The 19,646-nt window shown below is 56.2% G+C and overlaps 1 protein-coding gene across 5 annotated transcripts in view; it reads right to left on the reverse strand.

The window, feature by feature from the left end:
* Tcf7 (transcription factor 7) overlaps window positions 1–18,496 on the reverse strand; it is a 29,807-nt gene extending 11,311 nt beyond the window's left edge. For 2 of the 5 annotated variants that reach the window (XM_028857234.2, XM_028857233.2), the window contains exons 1-3: window positions 18,113–18,492; window positions 17,893–17,959; window positions 17,333–17,457 (exon numbers count right to left, since the gene is read on the reverse strand). In XM_028857234.2, the coding sequence (XP_028713067.1) occupies window positions 17,333–17,457; window positions 17,893–17,959; window positions 18,113–18,364 (444 nt within the window). In that variant the 5' untranslated portion in view covers window positions 18,365–18,492. Of the gene's footprint in view, window positions 1–17,332; window positions 17,458–17,892; window positions 17,960–18,112 lie in introns of all 5 variants that reach the window. The other 3 variants (XM_037200656.1, XM_037200655.1, XM_028857232.2) reach the window with 3 other exon arrangements.
* Between the last annotated feature and the right edge of the window lie 1,150 nt (window positions 18,497–19,646).

The following is a 19,646-nucleotide window of genomic DNA, read 5'->3' on the forward strand; positions in this document are numbered from 1 at the left end:
CTATCTCCTTACCTGGTGACAGCTCTGTGACCATCCCCAGCTCCCTAACAGCTTGCTGTGTCTGCTTACAGTGCCAAGGAACCCCACAGCACTCTTACCCAGGGTTAAGTTTTGAGGTACACCATGGTGTGAAGGAAGTTTGGAAGCTCTAGGCTTGCTAACCATTTCCTGATCCTGTCACTCCGGGACCCTGATCTGGACCTCTCCGCTCCTAAACAGGAATGGCAATCAGTCCTGCCCACCTCATTAGTCATAAAGAAAGAAATCTTGCTGAGACCCTTTACAATAGGAAGCTTCCTGATAATCTTTAAGGCCCTTTTAAATCCTCATAGATTGCAAGACAGTGCCAGCAGCCAGCAGTCTCTGGTAACTTCACTCCTTCATGAGAATTAGACTCTGGCATAAGGCACCACACCACTCACTGCCTAAGGCCTAGTTTTGCTTCCTGAGCCCCAGGGGGCAGTGCAGCTCTGACTGGGCCCAAGAAACCTCAGAGATCCAGCTTGGCCTGTAACTCCTACTGTGTGTGTGTGCGTGTGTGCAACCAGCGCAGCGAGGTTGGGGTTGGGAGTCCTGGGAATGGTGGGCCTGTCCTGTCTCCTAGTGTTTCCTGGTATTTGGGGAAAGCCTCATTAATTGGAAGTCTGCAGCCAAACCACAGAAGCACTGGGCGGGCAGGTTGGGGGCAAAGAACCCAGCAGCCGCCAGAGGCGCTCGAGGCCAGGGCTCCCAGGAAGGCACTGTGGGCCTGGCCAGTCCTTCCCATGCTTGTGCAGTCTGCCTCGACCTCCACCTCCTCAGCCCCTTCCATGCTTGATGGCGCTGGCCAGGGGGAACTGTCTGCCACAAAGTTCCCTACCCTCTGCAGCCGGGAGAACGTCCCGCTCCAGGGCTTCAGCACAGGGCTGTCTCAGCGCCAGACACCCCAACAGGGTGGGGTCGCCTAGGGCTTGGCGTGTGCCTGGGAAGTCCAGGGACTTGAGATGCACCTCCCTCTTCTGCTTGAGGGTGACTGTCCCTAGCCTCCAAGGGAAGCAGGCAGGTTGGGGTGACGGTCCCCACCAGGCACTGAGCACCTCAACAGCACAGTCCCTCATCTCCGTAGGAAAGGACACAGTGAGTGTCAGAGCATAATGGGACATAAACATGCAAGCATGGGTCAGAGACTCAACGGCACTTGCTTCTTTTCCCCACATCCCAGCTCCTTGCCTTGGCCTGAGTGCGGGCAGCTGCTCCCACCAGCCTATGGCACTCCAGGGCAGGTCCAAGACTCGGGCCCCTGGGGTGCCTACAGCTACCCTGCTATTCCTGCCAGGAGTTATCTAGCCTGCTACCCACCTGATGACCAGCTCCCTCCCAACAGAGGTGGCCCTCCTCCCTGCTATTGGCATGTTCCTGCTGTTCAAAGATGCTCCCACGCCCACCCTCAGCCACGGTCCAAAGGCATCTTCTGCAAAGTCCCCACCCCAGTGCCCTAGCCTGGCTACCTCCTCAGGGCAAGGCAGCACAAGGTAGAGATGGGGGACCCCTGAGCTCTCTGCTCAGGAGTTGAGCTTGGGCCTAGCTAGGCTGCCCTGGCCCCCCACTTCCTGTAGGTTCAGGTAAAAAATAAACACCGTCGGCATTTTCCCTGCAGACCGCAGCGGTCTGTTCACAGGGCTGAGCTCACCGAGCGCCCTGTCACCGCCAGCAGAGAAACTCCCTCGCCTCTGACGGTTGACTCGAAAAACCCCCAAGCGCTTAAGCCCCACAACACTTTCCCAGCGAAGAAAGTTGCCATTTCCTCTGGCCTCAAGCTCAATGGGGGTGGAAGAACAGGTCCTCTCAAGAAAGCCCTGTGGCAGGGTCTGAGCCACAAGAAGCCTCCCTGGACATCCAGGACCCATGAGCTTGAGCAAGAATCAGGATGTGTTCCCGAGCTCCCAGCACGTGCCAGGCCAAAGAGTGTCTGAGGCTGAGAACGGCATCTGCTAATGCCCTGGTGCTGGCCTGGGGACAGGCACAGTCCTGAGCAGACACCCCTCCTTGAGCAGACCTGCCATTTGCAGGCACAGTGACTGTCACCATTGGCAGGTAAGGAGACCAAAGCATAAGGTCGCAGCTAGAGCTCTGCTGCCAACTGCTACAGTGCAAAGACCTGGGATTAGTATGACTAGACCAGGAGGCTGGAGTGCAGAGGAGGCTCTATCCATCTTTCCCTGCGGCTGGACCAGCTTACACTTTGCTGGTCCATGCTCCTCTGACTCTAAAGAGTCGTCCAAAGCCGACCTGACAGTGAAAGCCGGAGGTCCTAGCCATATCTCCCTGCCCACCACCAGCATGCCCCTGTGCTACCTAGACACCCAGCTCTCTGTATCACTCCCATGAGACTTCATACTTCCTCTGCTCCTTGCCACACTGGCTCCTCCACAGACCTAGGTCACCTCTAACCTGGCTAGGGGTCTGCCAGCTTGGCAAGCAACTACCTGAGCATCCTAGAGAACTAGTTATCTCCGGCTCTCTAGGCTTTGCACTCCAGTCATTCCCTGAAGACTTAGAACGAAGGCCTGGTGAATTCGTGGTGCCTCACATTTCTGCACATCCCACCCACACTTGCCATTGTAACTGCGACTTCAAGTCCCTGGGGCAGAACTGGAGAGTGGCCTCTAGGGGACATCTGGAGGAGAGGCAGATGCACTCTAGGCTCTGTGCTCCAGGGCAGACGCCGGCGGAAAGGTGGGCTCCTGCCTTGGTGGTTCACTGTGTTTGCCCAGGGCACCGCAGTGGAACTGAGTAGTGTAAACAGAGGAGGCGGCTCCTCTCAGCCAGGCATGAAGCGGGGCTCTGTGGAGGGGATGTCATCCACAGCCTGCTGGGCCCCTTCAAGGATTCTTGGGGTCACCAAGGATGCCAGATAGTCACACCCCTCTGAACTTTCCTTTTCTCACTCAGCACCAGCCACAGAAGACTGGAGTGCTCTTCCCCTGTCTCACAGAAAAGAAACTTCCTCTGGGCCCCTCCAGCCCTCCACACGTGGCTTCTTACCTGCCTTCTCTCCTCCCTGTGTTCTGGGATTATGCCTTTAATTTCTGTCATTGAACTAAAGCCGGCATCCAGGCTGGTTCTCTAGTAGCGGGTACAGATAAGCCCACGTTCAAAGAGAAGCCTGGGAGCACTGGGGGAAGCCTGGGACTTGATGTAGGGTTACAGCAGCATACAGGAGGGAACTGGGGCCACTTGAGGGTTGGGATAGTCCGTCTGGCATCTGAGCCCCCTTGCTTTCCTCCTTTCTACACCTCTATCCCCGAGGGACTCAATGAGAATGACCAGAAAGTCACAACTAGACCTGTCACTAGGTCATAGGGTATCCTTGCTCGAATTAATTAGCAAAGGTACACCCAGGCAGAGACACCCAAGCCTCTGTCTTGGGGAACACTGTGCAGGCTGGCTTCATCCTCAGCTTAGCTCCCCTAAACAATCCAGTGGTGGCCACTGAAAAAGTCCCCTCCAATTCTCACTTGTCCTCAGACAGACAGGTGACCAGTTCCCCACGTGGGGCACAACAACAGTACCACTGTCCAGCACCGAGGGCACTTAGGAGTCGGACCAGGGTGCTCCCTAGTGCCTGAGCCCATGAGAAGGAGCTTCCCAGGATGTAGGGTTACACAGGCCCTCTTCTGCAGACACGCTCAAGGCTGGCTGCTGAGAGGAACAGACCAGAAGAGCCCTTGGTCCTTTCGTCCCCAGCTCTGGCCACAGCTCCTGCTACCCACCACACAGTGCCCTCCAGGGAACAGCGACCTAGAAGCTCTCACCAATGTCCTATGCCAGATGCCTACCACAGAGCCAGGGCCACGGCCTTAGGGGAGCAGGGCTGAAAGGGCCCGGAGATGGCTGGGCCCCACCCTAGTCCTGGAGGCCTTAGATCCACCTGCCAGCAACAAGGCTGTTGCCATGGTTGCAGAGCCCTGCCAAGTGCATGTGGCTGGTCCACTAGCCTCCTGGCCCTGACATCAGATAACGGGACCTGCCTCACCGGAGGTGAGGCCCAGAGTCCCTGCACGCAGCCCTGGCAAACCACAGGCTTCTCCACCCAGCCCAGCCTAGAGTGAGCTGAACCCACCAAGCTGAGTGGCCTTGCCCATGGCCTCTCGTGGTTTCTAGTCATTTGTCTGTCTGTGTTTTCCTTCCTCCTCTTTGAGGTAAACGCCCCTCAGGACAGGATGTTTTTAGAGGAAAACAGACGCTTCCGGGAACTGCTGCAGCTGGGCTGACACTACGAACACCGTCTGGGGATCCTGCAAGCAGCCTAGGGCTGGCCATGCTCCAAGTGCAGGTAGTCACCTGCTCCTCCTAAGGATCCAACGTCAGGCCTCCCGTGGACGAGGCCTCAACCCTGTCTGGGCTTAGCAATAGGGAGAGGGAGGCACAGAAGCGAGCTAGAAGCTTTGTGCCCCTGGGGGCCCAGCTGGAGGCTTCTAGAGATGGACGGCCAAGAATAGCAAAGAAGGGCAGACTGAGAGCTGGTGAGCTGGTGGTCCCTGCCAGTCCAGTAATGGCCTCCTCAGCGCCCAGCAGTCCACAGAGTCCCACCTTGTGCCAGACTCCGACCAGTTTTCCACAGCCACTGTGCTGTGCATGAAGAGTCTACAGATGAGGAGTTACTCAAGTCTCACAGCAAGCAGTGACCAGTCCGGATCCGAGGCCAGCCCTCTGTGTTCCTGGTCAGCGGCTCTCCCACCCCGCCAGACCTCATGGGCGGTACTTACACTGGCGGTTCTCTGCCAAAGAAATCAGGGTGGGTTGGTTGTTTTTAAGAAAGGGTCAGCCGGGCGGTGGTGGCGCACGCCTTTAATCCCAGCACTCGGAGGCAGAGCCAGGCGGATCTCTGTGAGTTCGAGGCCAGCCTGGGATATCCAAGTGAGTTCCAGGAAAGGCGCAAAGCTACACAGAGAAACCCTGTCTCGAAAAACCAAAAAAAAAAAAAAAAAAAAAGGGTCTCAAGTCTGTAGCTCAGGCTGGCCTGAGAGATCCCAGACAAGCCCTGAAAGGTGAAGCTGAGGGGAAGGGTGTGGAAGAGAAGAAACTTAGAGACCTCATGCTGACAGCCTGCATTTTTGCCCCAATTCAATCCATGAAGGACAGCGCAGGGCCTCACCTGGACTGCCCTGACTGCCTCAAGAAGACAGTTTTGCTTGGAGGCCACATCAGGATGCTCATTCTGGACTGACCCTCCATGGGACTTTGGGTTAAGGCCAGGAGTTTTGTATAGACCGAGTCCAGCCAGGCATCCACGAAGTCATGAGACAACGTGCAGAAAGAAGCTGTTACAGGCTCCCAGCCCAAGAGTGCTCTCCACAACCTCGACACCCAGTGTGAGCTGGGATTAGGGCAGGGCTATTCCAATCGGCAACACAGGGCCCTGAGACGAAGCCCCTAAGGAAGCCGAGTTGGGGCTCATGTAAAATCACACTACAAAGACATTGCTACATACCTGTAGGAACAATGTGTTCCTACACAGGGCAGGGAACACCAAACTCCCATGGGTAAGGAGGCAGAGGCACAGGAGAGCCAAAAGCACCCAGCTGCCTGTGCCATGCATGCTGCCTACAGAGCAACAGGGCATTGTGGAGGAGCTGGGTTCAAATCCCTCCTCCAACACTTGCACTCTTGGTGTCCACACTTTCCGACCTATAAAATGCCCATGAGCTAGTAGACTACACTGAGGCCTAGGTGAGTTCTTAATTGCATTTGCTAATATTCTTTTTGTACTTAAGATCAAAAGGAAAAAAAAAAAAAAGACAAAAGCAAGCCCTGTCCCTAGATAAAGGCTTTTCAGGAAAGTCAGCTCCATGCCAAATTGGGACTGCTGGCCCTCAATGTCCTTTGAACCACTGCCTGGTCACCAGACCAGGTTTCTGAGCTCCTCTCTGGCCTGCAGTGGCCACAGGGACAGTTCAAAAACGCTGTCCTCAAAATGCCCCCATGAGGCTGGCAGGAGGCTCTGGCTCCCAAGAAGCATGTCCACAGGTGTCATACCCAGGCCTTTGGGGTGCCCTCAACTCCTTAGCCCAGGTAGTTCCAAGGACTCGGGGCCTAGGAAACTCTTCAGTCTGACCCTAGACATCCCAGAAGGGGTTACCTTGGTCCAGGAAGCCTAGCAACAGGCTGTGGGCTGAGGTCCTAGCTGGTAAGGAAAACTCCACAATGGATGATTTCTAAGATTTCTAAGCATCGTCTGCCACACACCAAAGCTGGCTCAACCTTACAGGTCATTTACAAACTGTTTCGTGTGACATTTTCTTGGAGAAGGGAAAGTCCTGGAGCCTTGTCTCCCAAGCAAGAAATGCAGCCCGCTTCACTCTGGGAGGACTGACCTTGCCAGGTGTCCAAGGGGAGGCCAGCCCGCCCAGGCCCAGAGCTAGGAGGGCAGGGGGAGCCCAAGTCTCTTCTTGGGGCCAGAGGAAAACATGGAGCTGCCCACCTGCACTGTTCCCACCTCTCATATTCTAGAACAGAGGGAGACAAACAGCAGAGTATGGACAGCAGGGTAAGAGCCACATCCACATCCTGACCACCACATACTTCTGAGCCTCAGTTCCCCCATCTGCAGATGATGGCACTAACAGACACTCACTGTGTGTGTGTTTACATATCTGTGTTTGTGCACATGTAGGAACATGTGCATAAGTGTGTGTATATGGCAGCCAGAGGTCAAAGATTTCCTCCTTGTTTTCTATTTTCTGTGACAGGGTCTCTCTCACGAAATCCAGAGCTCACCAGCTAGGCTGGCTCGCTAGAAAGCTCCAGGATCAGCTTATGCCTGCAACCTGGTACTGGGGTTGCAAATGTACACTACCACCCTACTTTTCATGGGTGCTAGGGAGCTAAAACCCAGGTCTTTCTGCTCATACAACAACCACACTACCGAATGAGTGCCCCCCCCAAACCAAACAGGGCCTTGTGTAGCCTTGGCCTTGACCTCAATACATAGCTGAGGATGACCCTGAAGGTCTGTCTGATTAGGTTAGGATGACACTATAAGTTTATCATGTGGTGAACCTAGGAGGCTTCAGTGTGACATTCTCGATATATTTTTTAGTTCTGATTAAGGAAATATATAGATAATAAATGTTTTTTGGATTTTTTTTTGTTGTTGTTGTTGTTGTTTTGTGTTTTTTCTTTTTGGATTGTTGAGACAGGGTCTCTCTGTGTAGCTTTGGTGCCTGTCCTAGATCTCGCTCTGTACACCAGGCTGGCCTTGAACTCACAGAGATCCACCTGGCTCTGCCTTCCGCCCAGCTTGAAATGTTTAACAGTTCTCTGAGCACCTAGTGAGTGCCAGTCCCGGAGTGGGGCCCTGAGACTCTCGTATCAAAAGGAGCAGATGCGATAGAGGACACCTCTATCCTTTCCAGCCGTTTCTGATCAAAGCTAGCATCCCTGCATGTTTCACTTGACATAGCAACTAACCTCTGGCCTTGGATCTCCCTGTTTCATTTGTTCCCTATACCCCCACCCACAGGGCTACCCACCACAGCAGGGCAGCTCCTGGGGCCGCACACTGCTTCAAAGCCCACCATCACGCTCTGGGGTGGCTGCCACAACCGGCACACCCCAAGTGTCCAGCCATGCCTGGCAAAGACCCCACTGCTCCCCACAGGCTGCCTCTAAGCATCAGAGGCCCACCCACCCTCTGCCTGCCTGGCCACCAGGCGGCCACAGAGCCATCTGATCTGAGTGAAACTTCAAACTTAATGACTTTCATGCTGGTTATTTAAAACGCAATGTAATTTTCTTAAACACCCTATTATTTCCTTTGATAGCTACAAAGCTTCCCCCGATTCCATAAGCGTGTTTATTTTTAGAGAAAAGAGTGGTTTGCAGTTGGTCAGAGACCATAGGGAGAGGGAACCCACAGAAAGCAGGGCAAGGAGTCAGTGCTAGCAGCTGGGAGGCCGCCTGCTGCTGGTTTTCCACGCCACCCATCATCAGACAGGCCCAGCCTTCCCTTCCCAGCACCTCAGCCAGTGACCCTCCTGCCCCACACTTGACAGGTCAATGTTGGGATGGGCCTTGGTGCCCTTGATGGTTCCACTTGCTGCACATGGAGCCTCCCACGGGATTCCAGGACAGGACAAGCCTAGGGAAGGGTCCACAACACACCCTCCAGCGGCCTTTCTTCTGTTCCAGACAGTCCGCCCCAGGTAAGGCCTCGGGCCTGGAGCCTTGGCCAGCACAGTAAGAGACATGTCTACACAGAGCAGCCTCAGGCCGTGGCTGCCCACACTGGGTGGGTGGGTATGTGCAGCCCTGCCATTCGGGGCTCTTGGGCAAGGGAGGTGGCATGGAGGAGGGTTGGTGTGCAGAGGTCAGCGGAGCCCCACCAGTGCGGGGCGTCCTCTGGGAGCAGCTATTTTTAGGTCTGAGGCTTTCATGTGGCTGAATGATGGGAGTTTACAAAGCATCAGTAATGCGTTTCAGATGGCGGCCCAGCAGGCCAGGAGGCTGGGCCCCTGACACCAGAGACAAGTCAGAGTTACTCAGCGTCTCCGTCCAGGGTTCCCATACCCTGTCCGTCCCTTCCCATGGCTCCTACTACCTAGTGGTGAGGCTGGTCCTTGCAATAGCCTTCAAACCTACCTGAGGCCCACCTCATCAGGCCTTTCCAGTTTAGACCTATCTGAACCTCAAGAATCCTGCTCGGGCCAGGATTCCGACCCAGAGAGGACACTGAGTCCCAGAGAAGTCAACAGGCCACCACAAACCCCTGCCCTCACAGGAAAACCAGCCTGAAGGGAGTGCTCCACCACCACTGACCCCAGGCCTGCTCAGACTTAATGGGGTTTGGGTAGCACTAAGCATGCACATCCTGAGCCCACACCCATTATTCCCTGGGGCCCAGACCTGCCCACCCAGGCCTGGAGTCTCTGCTATACACACGTCATCTGGAAGCAGACAGTGTGGGGCCCAGACGGCTCCCCTGGCCCTGGAGAGGGAGGTGGCTGTTTTAATGGGGGATGAGGGGTTGTGAAGGAAGCGTATTTATTTGACAGCGTGTCTACTTCCTCTGATCTCCAGGGAGTTCTGGCTGTAGAGCCGGGGCCTCGAGGGAAGGCTGTGTCACCCGCCTGGCTCTGGCTCTAACTCTAAGGCAGAATCTGGGTGCAGTCCAGGGAGGCAGTCTCCATGGGTGGGACAGGCCACGAGAGCAGCCTCTTGGCAGGAGAAAACCAAACTCACACCCTTCCCAGCTCTGCTGAGGCACAGGCCCCCAGCAAGTGACAGACATCCTCCATCCGAGGGCCTTCACCAAAAGAAGCCCTGTGTACCAAAAGGACCCATGGCAGCAGATGGGTACAAAACCTCTGAGGAGAGCAAACCCTACCGAGTTTGGGTGACAGGAGTCTGTAACCTCAGTGACCTAGGAGGCTGAAACAGGAGCAGCTCAGGAGCTGCAAGTGTGCCGGAGCGGATGCACGGCCAGCTGAGGAGCAGCAGTGAGACCTTATCTCACAGCGCACGGACTGGTACGGCGGTATGACGGCTCCTAACTACAGAGTCCAGTACTCAGGTGGTAGAGGAAAGGAGGATCTTTACAAATTCCATGCCAGCCTGGGCTACGTACACAGCCAGTTAGTTCCAAGTTAACAAGGGCTACACCAAGTGGGTGGGAGAGAAGAGGGGTACCTGGGAATATAGCTCAGTGGTGGAGAGGTTTTGTTTCAACCCCCAGTACCACCAAAAACAAACAAACAAAAACCCAGGAAAATGGACGATTGAGCCCACCCAGGCTGAAGAAAGCTTTCCAGTCTGAGGCCGACTACTGAAGCCATGCTCTTTTGTTTTTCTTGAGACAGGGTCTCACGCAGCCCAGGCTGGCCTTGAACTCTGGGATTAACCCCAGGGCTTTGTGCGTGCTAGGCAGGCACGCTACCAGCTGAGCTCCAGCTCCAGCCCAGCTACATCTTTTTAAAGTCTGTTTTTTTTTTGTTTGTTTGTTTTTAAGTGGTTTGTTGTTGTGGGTTTTTTGGTTTTCATTTGTTGTTGTTGTTGTTCCAGCTGTCCTGGAACTTGCTATGTAGGTTGGCCCTGCACTCACATCAATCTACCTGCCTCTGCCCCCCAAGTGCTGGGATTAAAGGTGTGCGCCACTAGAGTCTGTGTGTGATGGGAGGCTACAAACTGCCTGAAGGAGGCAGCAGAGAATATCTGGGTTCTAGGAATCTCCTTAAGTCCCTGGGACCTCAGAGCCTTGCTAGATGAATTGCTGATTAGAGGCCCTCCTCCACCTTGATTGGATCACCAATGGGCTGAATGACAAGAGCGCCCATCTTGGAGACTCTCTAGCCTTACACTGGCCAACATCCTTGGGTCTCCCTAGCCCAGAGCTCACCCCTCCTGTGGTCTGCTCACATTCCTCCAATCACCCCGCCACTCCCAGTGTCCACCCTGCCCCAGCTGCCAGCTCTGCCTGCCACGGCCCTCCGCCTCCATGTCCAACCCAAACCATCTGTGGTGGGCACCGCCCTGCCGAGGCTGCCAACCCACGGCATGTGCCCACCCCCACCCCCCAGGCTCTGGAACCAGTGAGGCCTGGGCCCCAGGGTCACAAGCAAGATCCTTACTGGCAGCCTTCCCCAGCCTCACCTCACACTCCTCAAGGACCCTGGGGTTGGGTCTGTCCAGGTGATGAGAAACAAGCCCACCAAGGCCTCTCTCCTCTGCTCTGCTGTGCCCCACCCAGGGCGCCCTCCCACTCTCCGCGGCAGAGACTTCTCTCCGGAAGCCTCTGCAGCTGCCCCTGCATCCACTCCTGTGCCTCCTACTCAGCAAAGCAGAACCTCAGCTGAGCCGGGGCTCTCAGGCTCTGTGGGCAGTGGTCACTTCCCATCCATGTGGCTCAACGCTAGAGCGTAGACCCAAGGCTCTAACAGGCACTACTATTAGGAGATGCTGGCTGCCTGGGGGACCCCCGCCCAGCCTGAAGGATAGGAGGCCACAAGCTGCCACTGCCCACTCAATGTGGACTTCACATGTCATGTCTCATTCCCCAAAGAAAACAGAGCCCTCACATCCTTGCTTTCAGAGGGTGGCAGGAAACTTTCCCAGGGCCATCCAGCTGCTGAGTGCCATACCCACCAGTAGCAGAGAATGGACTTTCCAGACTAAATGGTTTTCCTCTTTGTGCTAAACTCCTTCTCATCTGGCTTCCCTGTCCCTACCTGCAGGAGGGTGTTCCTCAGGAATCTGAGCACTGTACAGCTGGGGGATGGTGATGTTCCTGTGACCTGATAAAACACCTGTTTCCTCCAACGGAGCCTTGTTTGTACACAGTGGCAGGAAACCCCAGTCACAAGGTGTGAGGGGGTGTGACTCTATGGTTCTGGGACCACAGCAGACCTGAGGAGGCTCAGAGGGACTGTGGCTCCCTGCCCTCCCCGGCAACCTAATCTAACCCCAGCAGTTATAGGACTTTAAACTGGTACCCCCAGAATGCTTAACAGTTCAACTCAACCTTGCCGCTTTCAGGGACAGGGGAGCTCTGTGGTCTCTATAGAGTACACCCTCCACCCCACCCTCCTGTAACTGCACCCCAATCCACGGCTCAGATACAACCACAGATCCAGGCAGAAATCTGGGTCCTACTGGTCCTAACAACCACCCCATCAGGGTTTTGTGTTGGCCTCTGAGCCTGAGGACACAGTCTCTGTGTCCTGGTGAGCTAGCTCCTCCTGCCGCCCCAGAGGAGTCAGAAGCAGCCCTGAGTTGTTGCTATTCTTGCCCAGGGCAAGGTAACCCAGCTCTAAGCAGGCGTCTGCAGGGCAGGCTTCCTGGCCCCGATAACAGCAGTAAGGTGCAAGGCACCCTCAGAAATTTCCAGCCTTAGGGACAGAGGAGAGGCAGCAAACAGCCCAAATGCTACCCCAATCCTTCACAGCCCTCCCAGGCTTCAAAGAAATGCAGTTCCTGGGAACTTCAAGTCCCACTGCCCACCCACTGAGTGCAAAGCAACAAAGACAAAATGTCACTTCAGTCCAGGGGCACTCAGGCTTTGTACCCGCTGGGAACAGTCGTAGACTCAAAACCTACAGCGAATGACCTGGGGCTGCACTGTGTCCTGGTCCCAGAATGACTCTGGATATGTGCTCTGGGAACATCATCCAAATGGACGCTGAGGTAAAGAACTGTAAGCAGATGCATGGGCAGCGCCTGGGGGCTATACTTCCACAGAGCTCCACAAACCAGGAGCCTCTGTGCAGGGCCAGGAAAAAGTCTGCCAATGCTTCAGCAGCCAAAGACAGGAGATCTCTTCTCCCCTTTCCTTACAAAACCTGATTCCCTCACATTCTCAACGACAGCTTTGTATGGACTAAACCTTGGTGGTGGTGTGTGTGTGGGGCGGGGAGGCTTTCAGGAATACTGCATCCCACCCAAGAACCCCCTGAGGCAGGGGTTCAGACCATCAGACCTCTCTGGCCCAAAGAGGAAGCATAGCCCTCTAGATGGGAAGCCACTCCTGGGCCCAGCAGAGCCGAGATCAACCACGGCCAATGCCTGCCCCCAACTGCCCTGGCCCCTCTCTGGCCAAGTTGCACATCCTCACTCTACTTCTAGAAGGGTGCTTGCTAGTCCACTGTCCAGAAGGGAGACCAGGAGACACGGACAGAAGGACACAGCAAGTGCCCTACAGAGCAGCGCCCACTGCCTTGGTCTGAGGAGGTGCCAGGTAGCCAAGGCCCTGAGCACGGCTGGTCAGAGGTTCCTGAAGTAATGCCGAACAAGGAATGAGGTGGTACCCACGCGAAGAGCTGGGGGAGAGGCAGCAAGATGAGGGCATGAGTGCCAAAGTCGGAGGCACAGGGATCTCTAGGTGTGGGCCCCACATGGACATGGAGCCGGCTGCTGTGGGGGAGGGGGGATGGGGAGTCTCAGCACTCAAATAGGCAGTTTAGACTTCCTCTGTGAGGAGTGCAAGTCCTAAGCGGTCCAATGAGGCAAGAGACGAGATCTGACCCAGGTCCCCAAGGCACCCTTTCACTAGTATGTGACTGTTGGTTAAGGTAGGGGTCGGGGACGGAGAGGAAGGCAAGGGGACCCTGGAGGAGGCATCTGCTGCCATCCAGAAGACAGCAACAGGGGGGATATTGGCCGGGTGGCATGACAAAGTCCAGAAGAGGGAGGTCTGAGATGGCCCTGGAGACACATCCCTGATCCACGTAGCTTTCTGCAGGGAGGCCCCAGTGCATGCTGGGCCCTTCCCTGTCCTCTTCTGTTGAACACCCAGTGGCTTACAATGCTGCTCGCTGGAGTCCCTCGCAGCTGCAGCTGGGCATTCCTGGGGCCAACCCTGCTTACGGTCATGGGGCACCCTGGTGCCACACTCCACCTAACTCCCCCAACAAGCTTCACTATGACCTAGACTGGTCATAGGTCTACCGCTAAGGCTTGCAGCGAACCCTCGCTGTGGGGATAGCTAGATGGTAGGTACTTCTCCTCACCTAGCTCTGAGAGGAGCACACAAGGCAACGGTACCTCCTTCCTGGGTTCCCAGGAGGCCTGCTCCACCAAGGGTTCACTGCACGGCTTTCAGCCTGAACCTCAACTCAGGAGCACAGAGGGGAGCCCGGGGGCCCCAGGATGCGTCCTGTCTCCCCCGTCAGCCTCCAAACAGGAAGGGCAGTTAGGCCCACCGAATGAGCACCTATACAAGTACCAGAGACCTGTGGGGACTAGGAACAGGGAATGTGACCTCTGCCATGGACAAAAGCCTCAGCTTTAAAAAACAAAACCAAAAAAAAAAAAAAAAAAAAAATTGAGACGTAAGTCACGAACCATAAAACACACCGCTTTGAAGCATCCAATTCTGTGGCTTTTAGTAGCTATGGAAGGCTTGCACCAGTCACCACAAACTCATTCTGACATCTTCATCACCCCAAAAGGAACCCCACGGCCGCTAGCAACCAGCCCCCTTATTCTCAACCATTTCAATGATTTGCTATTCCAGCTCATAGGCTCCAACAGGAGCCCATAGAAGCCGGTGGTGGTGCACGCCTTTAATCCCAGCACTCAGGAGGCAGAGGCAGGTGGATCTCTGTGAGTTCAAGGCCAGCCTGGGTTACAGAGTGAGTTCCAGGACAGGCTCCAAAGCTACACAGAGAAACCCTGTCTCGAAAAACCAAACCAAACCAAAACAAGAGGGCCCACAGAAGGGGCCAGAGATTCATGCTGCCTCTGTCCTGTTCAGGATAGCACCATCATGCAAAGCCATTTGCCTGAGTTTCCCTAAGCAAGGACACCTTACTCAGCCCAGCCCCCACCCCCAGAGCCCAGCCTAGCGCATCAGTTCACTCCCCACCCTTCCTACCCCAACCCTGTTCTGAGTCTGAATCAGAGGAAACAAGACAAAAAACAGGCGGAGGCCTGCTGCCAAGCCCGGCACCAGAACCTGAGTTTGATCCCTGGACACAAGTGGAAGGAGAAACACAGCTCCCCCGAGTTCTCTGACCCGACACACACAGCAGCAGCATGCACGAGTGTGTAGAAACAAAAACCCACCCAATCCCCGGCTATTGGTCTAGACCACTGTCTACCAGCCACCAGGAGATGCCCCACCAACACCGGTGGAGGACTCAACTTTGACCAATCTCCCATTCCTAGAGAAGGTGTAAAAGACGCCAAAACACCAAAAAAGCTACTTGGGCAAGGGGTGAGAGTCTGTGTTCCATGGCGGTTGGCTGTGACTCAGAACTTGGCTCACTGCTCTGGGCAAGGCGCAAGCTGGCCTGTTTAGATGTCTCCAATGCAGTAGCCACGTGGGCAGAGAGGCTCCCCGGAGCAGGCTTTCCCTAATACCTAGGGAGGTCTACCCGCTGGTCTTCAGCATCTCAGCATCACCACTGATCTCCTATATGCCCTCAGGAAAGGCCGGGTAAAGAGAGAGGAGGCCTGGGTCCAAGGCCGGTCGGCAGGGCATGAGTGGCCTACTGTCTGTATTCCTACAGAGGGGTGTGGGAAAGAATCAGCTTTGGCAAAAGACTCCCTGCCCCAGGGCCCTTGCAAGGCACTCCTTACCTGTTAAGAGAATGAGGGCGTCTTTCCCAGCACCACACAAGTGAGCCTTGAAGTCAGGTGACCCATAGGCTCCCAAAACATAGGATGACCAACTTTGCTTTGTACAACCAAGCTCTACTTGAAACACCCACACTTCGCAGGTTGCAAGCTACTCTTACTTTTTTTTTTTTTTTTTTAACTTATATTTGCTCTGTGTTCTGTCAGGTTTGCCAGAGACTCTCTCGAGCCAGGAAGATGGCTTCGCAGCTAAAAACCCTGTGTAAGCCTGATGATCTGAGTTCGATCCTCAGAACCCAGGTCCGAGTGGAGAGAACAGACTTCACAGTTATCCTCGGAGTGTGCATGCCCTCATATGCATATCACACACACACACACACACACACACACACACACACACACACATACACACACATCCCCCTAACCCAGCACCCCTCCAATACGAGCCCCTGCCTCTGTCTTTCTCGGCCTGCTCAGCAGCTTTTGCCATGGTCAAGAAAATCAGAGCCTGTCCTCCACCTCCGGGGTCACCAGAAGACAGTGGCTGAGAAGGAAGGCAGGGGGACAGTGACACACAGCTGTCCATCTGTTGCAGCTTGAGAAGGACTCCAAAGCAAAATCCGCATAGCCCTAAGGTAGGTGGGTGCTACTGGTCCTGACTGTGGGGACCCACCACGCTCCTGCTCGTGGTCCTCCCCGAGGCCCATCCCCCTTACCTGTAGACTGGATAGCTGCTCTCCCACCCACCGCTGGCAGCTCTAGGCATCTCCTGTCTCTGGCTCAATCTATGAGTGAACCCCCAAATCACACTGCCCTCTCCCTGTGTTGCTGTGCTGTCCTGAAAGACCCCCCTGCCAGGCAGATCCTCGGGGGCTCTGCCTTTGGTCTACTCATGGTTACCACAGTGAGCCTAGGCCCAGCCCAAATAATGCTTGCCAGTGATTTCAAACTGGCAGGTTATGCCAGCTGGCCCCAGCTCAATGGCTTTACACCCACTAGGGGATTTTAAAAGGTTGTCTTTGTTAAGCATTGCTTGTACAAGGCACAAGTCTCTAGAGCAAGTGACAGTGTCCGGAGCCAGCCACCTCTTTGTGTACAAGAGAAGCACCTCGGACACCAAGCCACCCCAGAGCAGAAAGGCAGGCGGACAGAGCGCACAGCCGGCCGGCACACACAGCTTACAGGTGAAGAATGGGAGTCCATCTCTAGAGGGTACCAGGTTCTCCTCTGCTAAGTGGCCCGGACTCCCCACCTCACCCTCCTAGCAGGGAACCTTAGACAAAGCTTGTTCCTGGAGAATAGCATGCATCCATCTTCTCGCCTCCCACAAGCTTCACTAGGGAGCTGCTTTTTAGAACGACCATTCTTGTAGTTATCTTGTCTTCTGCATGGACCCTGCGACTAGCCACCAGAGCCTCTAGCCTGGGGAACCTGCACTGAGCTTGTGGCTATACCCAACAGACCTCCATGCTTTCCACACACCCTAATCCCCAACTGAGGACAGTCTGGGATCCTAGCACTTTTCGAAAATAGCGTTTTGCTGCTGCTACCCAGCTCAGAACCAGCTCGCCACACTTCACCTGCAGCAAAGGGTCAAAGGTCTGGCTCACGATGAGCACAACCAAGTCACAAAGCCTGACCCCTAACCAACACCCGTGCAGCTGACCCTAACCAACACCCGTGCAGCCGACCCCTAACCAACACTCGTGAGTTATAGCACTTTTAGCAAACTCTTCCTGGTGTGTGTGAGGCCAGGCCAGCCTGCTCAAAACCCACACCGTGTGGCAAGGGTCCCTAGCGAGGGCCTATGTAAGAACAGTGGACTGGTGACGGTAACTCCTGAGGCACAGCCAGGAAACGGAAAAGATTAGGTCGACCCATTCTTCTCACCGAGCTCCCTTGCTTCCCGGGAGAAAGCTAACCTTGCTTCCCCGGAGGAGGCTAACCGCAAAGCTCTTATTCAGAGCACGCACATCACGATAGGGAAGCATATCAACTCCAAACAGGTTTCAGAGGACCCCGACCCCCAACCCCAGCATGGTCCAACTCCGGCACCTGCTTGAGCAAGCTGGGAAGGAAGACAGGCCCACCACAGGTGAGAAAAAGCGGAGAGCAGGCACGTCAGAGTTCTCCTTTTGGGTCAGACTCCACGGAGTGTGAACTGGAAAAGCGCCATCTAGGAATTCTCATCTGGGCAGAAGTCCCTTTTTGTCCAAGCTTCGTCTGCACGGGCAAGGAGGTAGCCAGCCCGTTACAGTGCCTGACTTCTGGGGTCACTTACCAGCGGGGGTTGAGACTGGGGGAGCTGCCCTCCTCCCGAGGCCGGTGGATAGTGCATGAGCAGATTGAAGGCAGAGTAGACGGTCTCTTTGTACATGCCGCTGGCACACTCCGGGGCCTTCAGGCCTGGAAAAACCACAGCTGGGTCAGACACCAGCCCAGCCAGCTGCTCCTAAGGGCTGAAAGCTGTCTGATGAAGAGAAAAACAAAAAAACTGCCAAGGGGTCCCCTTCAGGTTCGTGACTTGACCGGCGAACGGGTGAGAAGATCCGCAATGCCAAGTTTTGGGGGAAAGATCCAGAGTCCAGACCTCCACTTAGCGGCCGGGACTTGACTCCTCACCCCGCCCTCCCGCCTGGGAACCTTAGCCAAGGCTTGCTCCCCAAGGCAAAGGATTAGTCAGTCACCTGGGCTGGAGGGGAGGCGGAGATGGCGGGGGTCTGTTTACTCCTATAAAGGTCAGGGCACCGGAAGTGACTCTAGCTCAGCGGCGCCCGGGAAACCCGCCCCCCACTCCCCCACCCCGGGTTCTAGCGCCTTGCCGAGCCGCGCAGAACTCACCGTCCTCTAGGGACTCTGGAAGTTTGTCCGGGAAAAGTCTCTGCGAAGTGTGCTCTCGTCCGAGGGCCTGCAGAGCGAAGGAGAGGGGTCGTGAGGGGCGGAGGAGACACAAGGGGATCCCGGGATGGAACCCACGAGGGCCGCGGGCGCGGGGGGGGGGCGGGTCCGCACGATCCCAACCCGGGACGAGGCCCTCCGGGGAGGAGCGGGCCGGGCTCACCTCGGGCGCTCCCTCGGCCTCTCCATGCACCCGGACTCCGGAACCCGGGACCCCGGCGCTCGCCGCCGCGCCCTCGGACTCATTCACCAGTGAGGACTTGAGCTCGGCCAGGTCCCGCTCGGGGCCCGCGGCGCTGTCGCGGCTCTTGTCGTCCTGTTCCTCGCCTTCGTCTTGGAAGGCCAGCAGCTCGTCGGGCGCGCCGAGGTCGTCGCCTGCACCCGCACCGCCCCCGCCCGAGTCCAGCTGCGGCATGGTGCGCTGCGCCCGCCGGGGCGCCGGGTGCGGGGCGCGGAGGCGGCCCGGGAGGCGGCGAGCCCAGGGTGCGGAGCTCCGAGCCCGGAGCGCGGCGGGCGGAGCGCGCGCTGACTCCGCCTGAGCGGCCAGTGGGCGCGGGGCACAGCGGCTTCGGGAGCTGGCGGGTCGGAACATCAAAGGCGCCGCGGGCAGAGAGCCGGGGGCGGGACGGGCGCCGGGGCGGGGCCCGGGTGGGAGGGGCTAACGCGCCAGGCCCCGCCCCTCCTCTCCCTGGAGAGACCCGGACAGGCCTACTGGGCATAGTCTTAAAGGGCTCGCTCTCCTCGAGCTATTCCCAGCCTGGAATCCATCGCGTAACTGTAGGACTCCGCTTCCTTACCTACAAGATAGTCACAACTTGCGCCCGAGTTTCTCCTCCAGCTGCGGAGAATACTTTTTTTTTTAGACCCATGGGATATGTAGGTGGCTTGGAACCCTGGTGTGAAACAGCGTCCTGTGCTTGATCTGGAGGCTTCCTAGGGGTCCGGGCTGCTGCAGGTTGGACACACACACACACACACACACACACACACACACACACACACACACCCCTGCCTCTTTCACTGCTCCGACCAGGGACCTTATTCCAGACCTCCCACCAACATAGGCACAAGCATTCGCGCCTCACGTTTATTGAGCGCCTGTTGCACGCGCAACTCAAACACTGAAAATATATGACATGTGGCGGCTCCGAGACTCAGAGGACGAGGAAGGACCGTGGCCACGCACGCGGGTTCTCCAGCCACTCACCAGCCCGCCAAGACTTTCCCAACTTAAGGTCGACGCCTAGAACCTGCTGCCCAGGAACTAAGATTTCCAGCGGCCACGTGGGCCATGCGATTCGGTCTCAGGCTCTTCAGGCAGTAACTCAATCCGAGAAGTTGCATCCCGGAGCCCATTGACCCTAGGACTAGTTAGGGCCGTGTCTTCAGTGGCATCTCCTTGGCACCCAGGGCCGTATCCACGCGGACCTCCAGGACACGGGTGGCCTTGGCCAGCCACTGCTTTCTGCAAGACACTAGGCCCTTCGGAAAGCGATGCAGTAAACTGAAGGCGCACACACCTCCTCCCCAAGCACATCTCGGTTTGGGAGTCAGTGTGGACCCTTCCACCTCTTGCGAGAGCAGTTGGAACAGAGGGTAATTTGTGGAGGAGGACACTAGCTGCCTCTCCGGCTCCGGGCCCCACAGGACCCCTGGCAGCGGCGCAAAGCCGGCCGGAAGACAGCCGCACCGCCCCT

Source organism: Peromyscus leucopus, chromosome 8b (genome assembly GCF_004664715.2).
Source record: "Peromyscus leucopus breed LL Stock chromosome 8b, UCI_PerLeu_2.1, whole genome shotgun sequence".
In the NCBI taxonomy this organism is placed as follows: Eukaryota; Metazoa; Chordata; class Mammalia; order Rodentia; family Cricetidae; genus Peromyscus; species Peromyscus leucopus.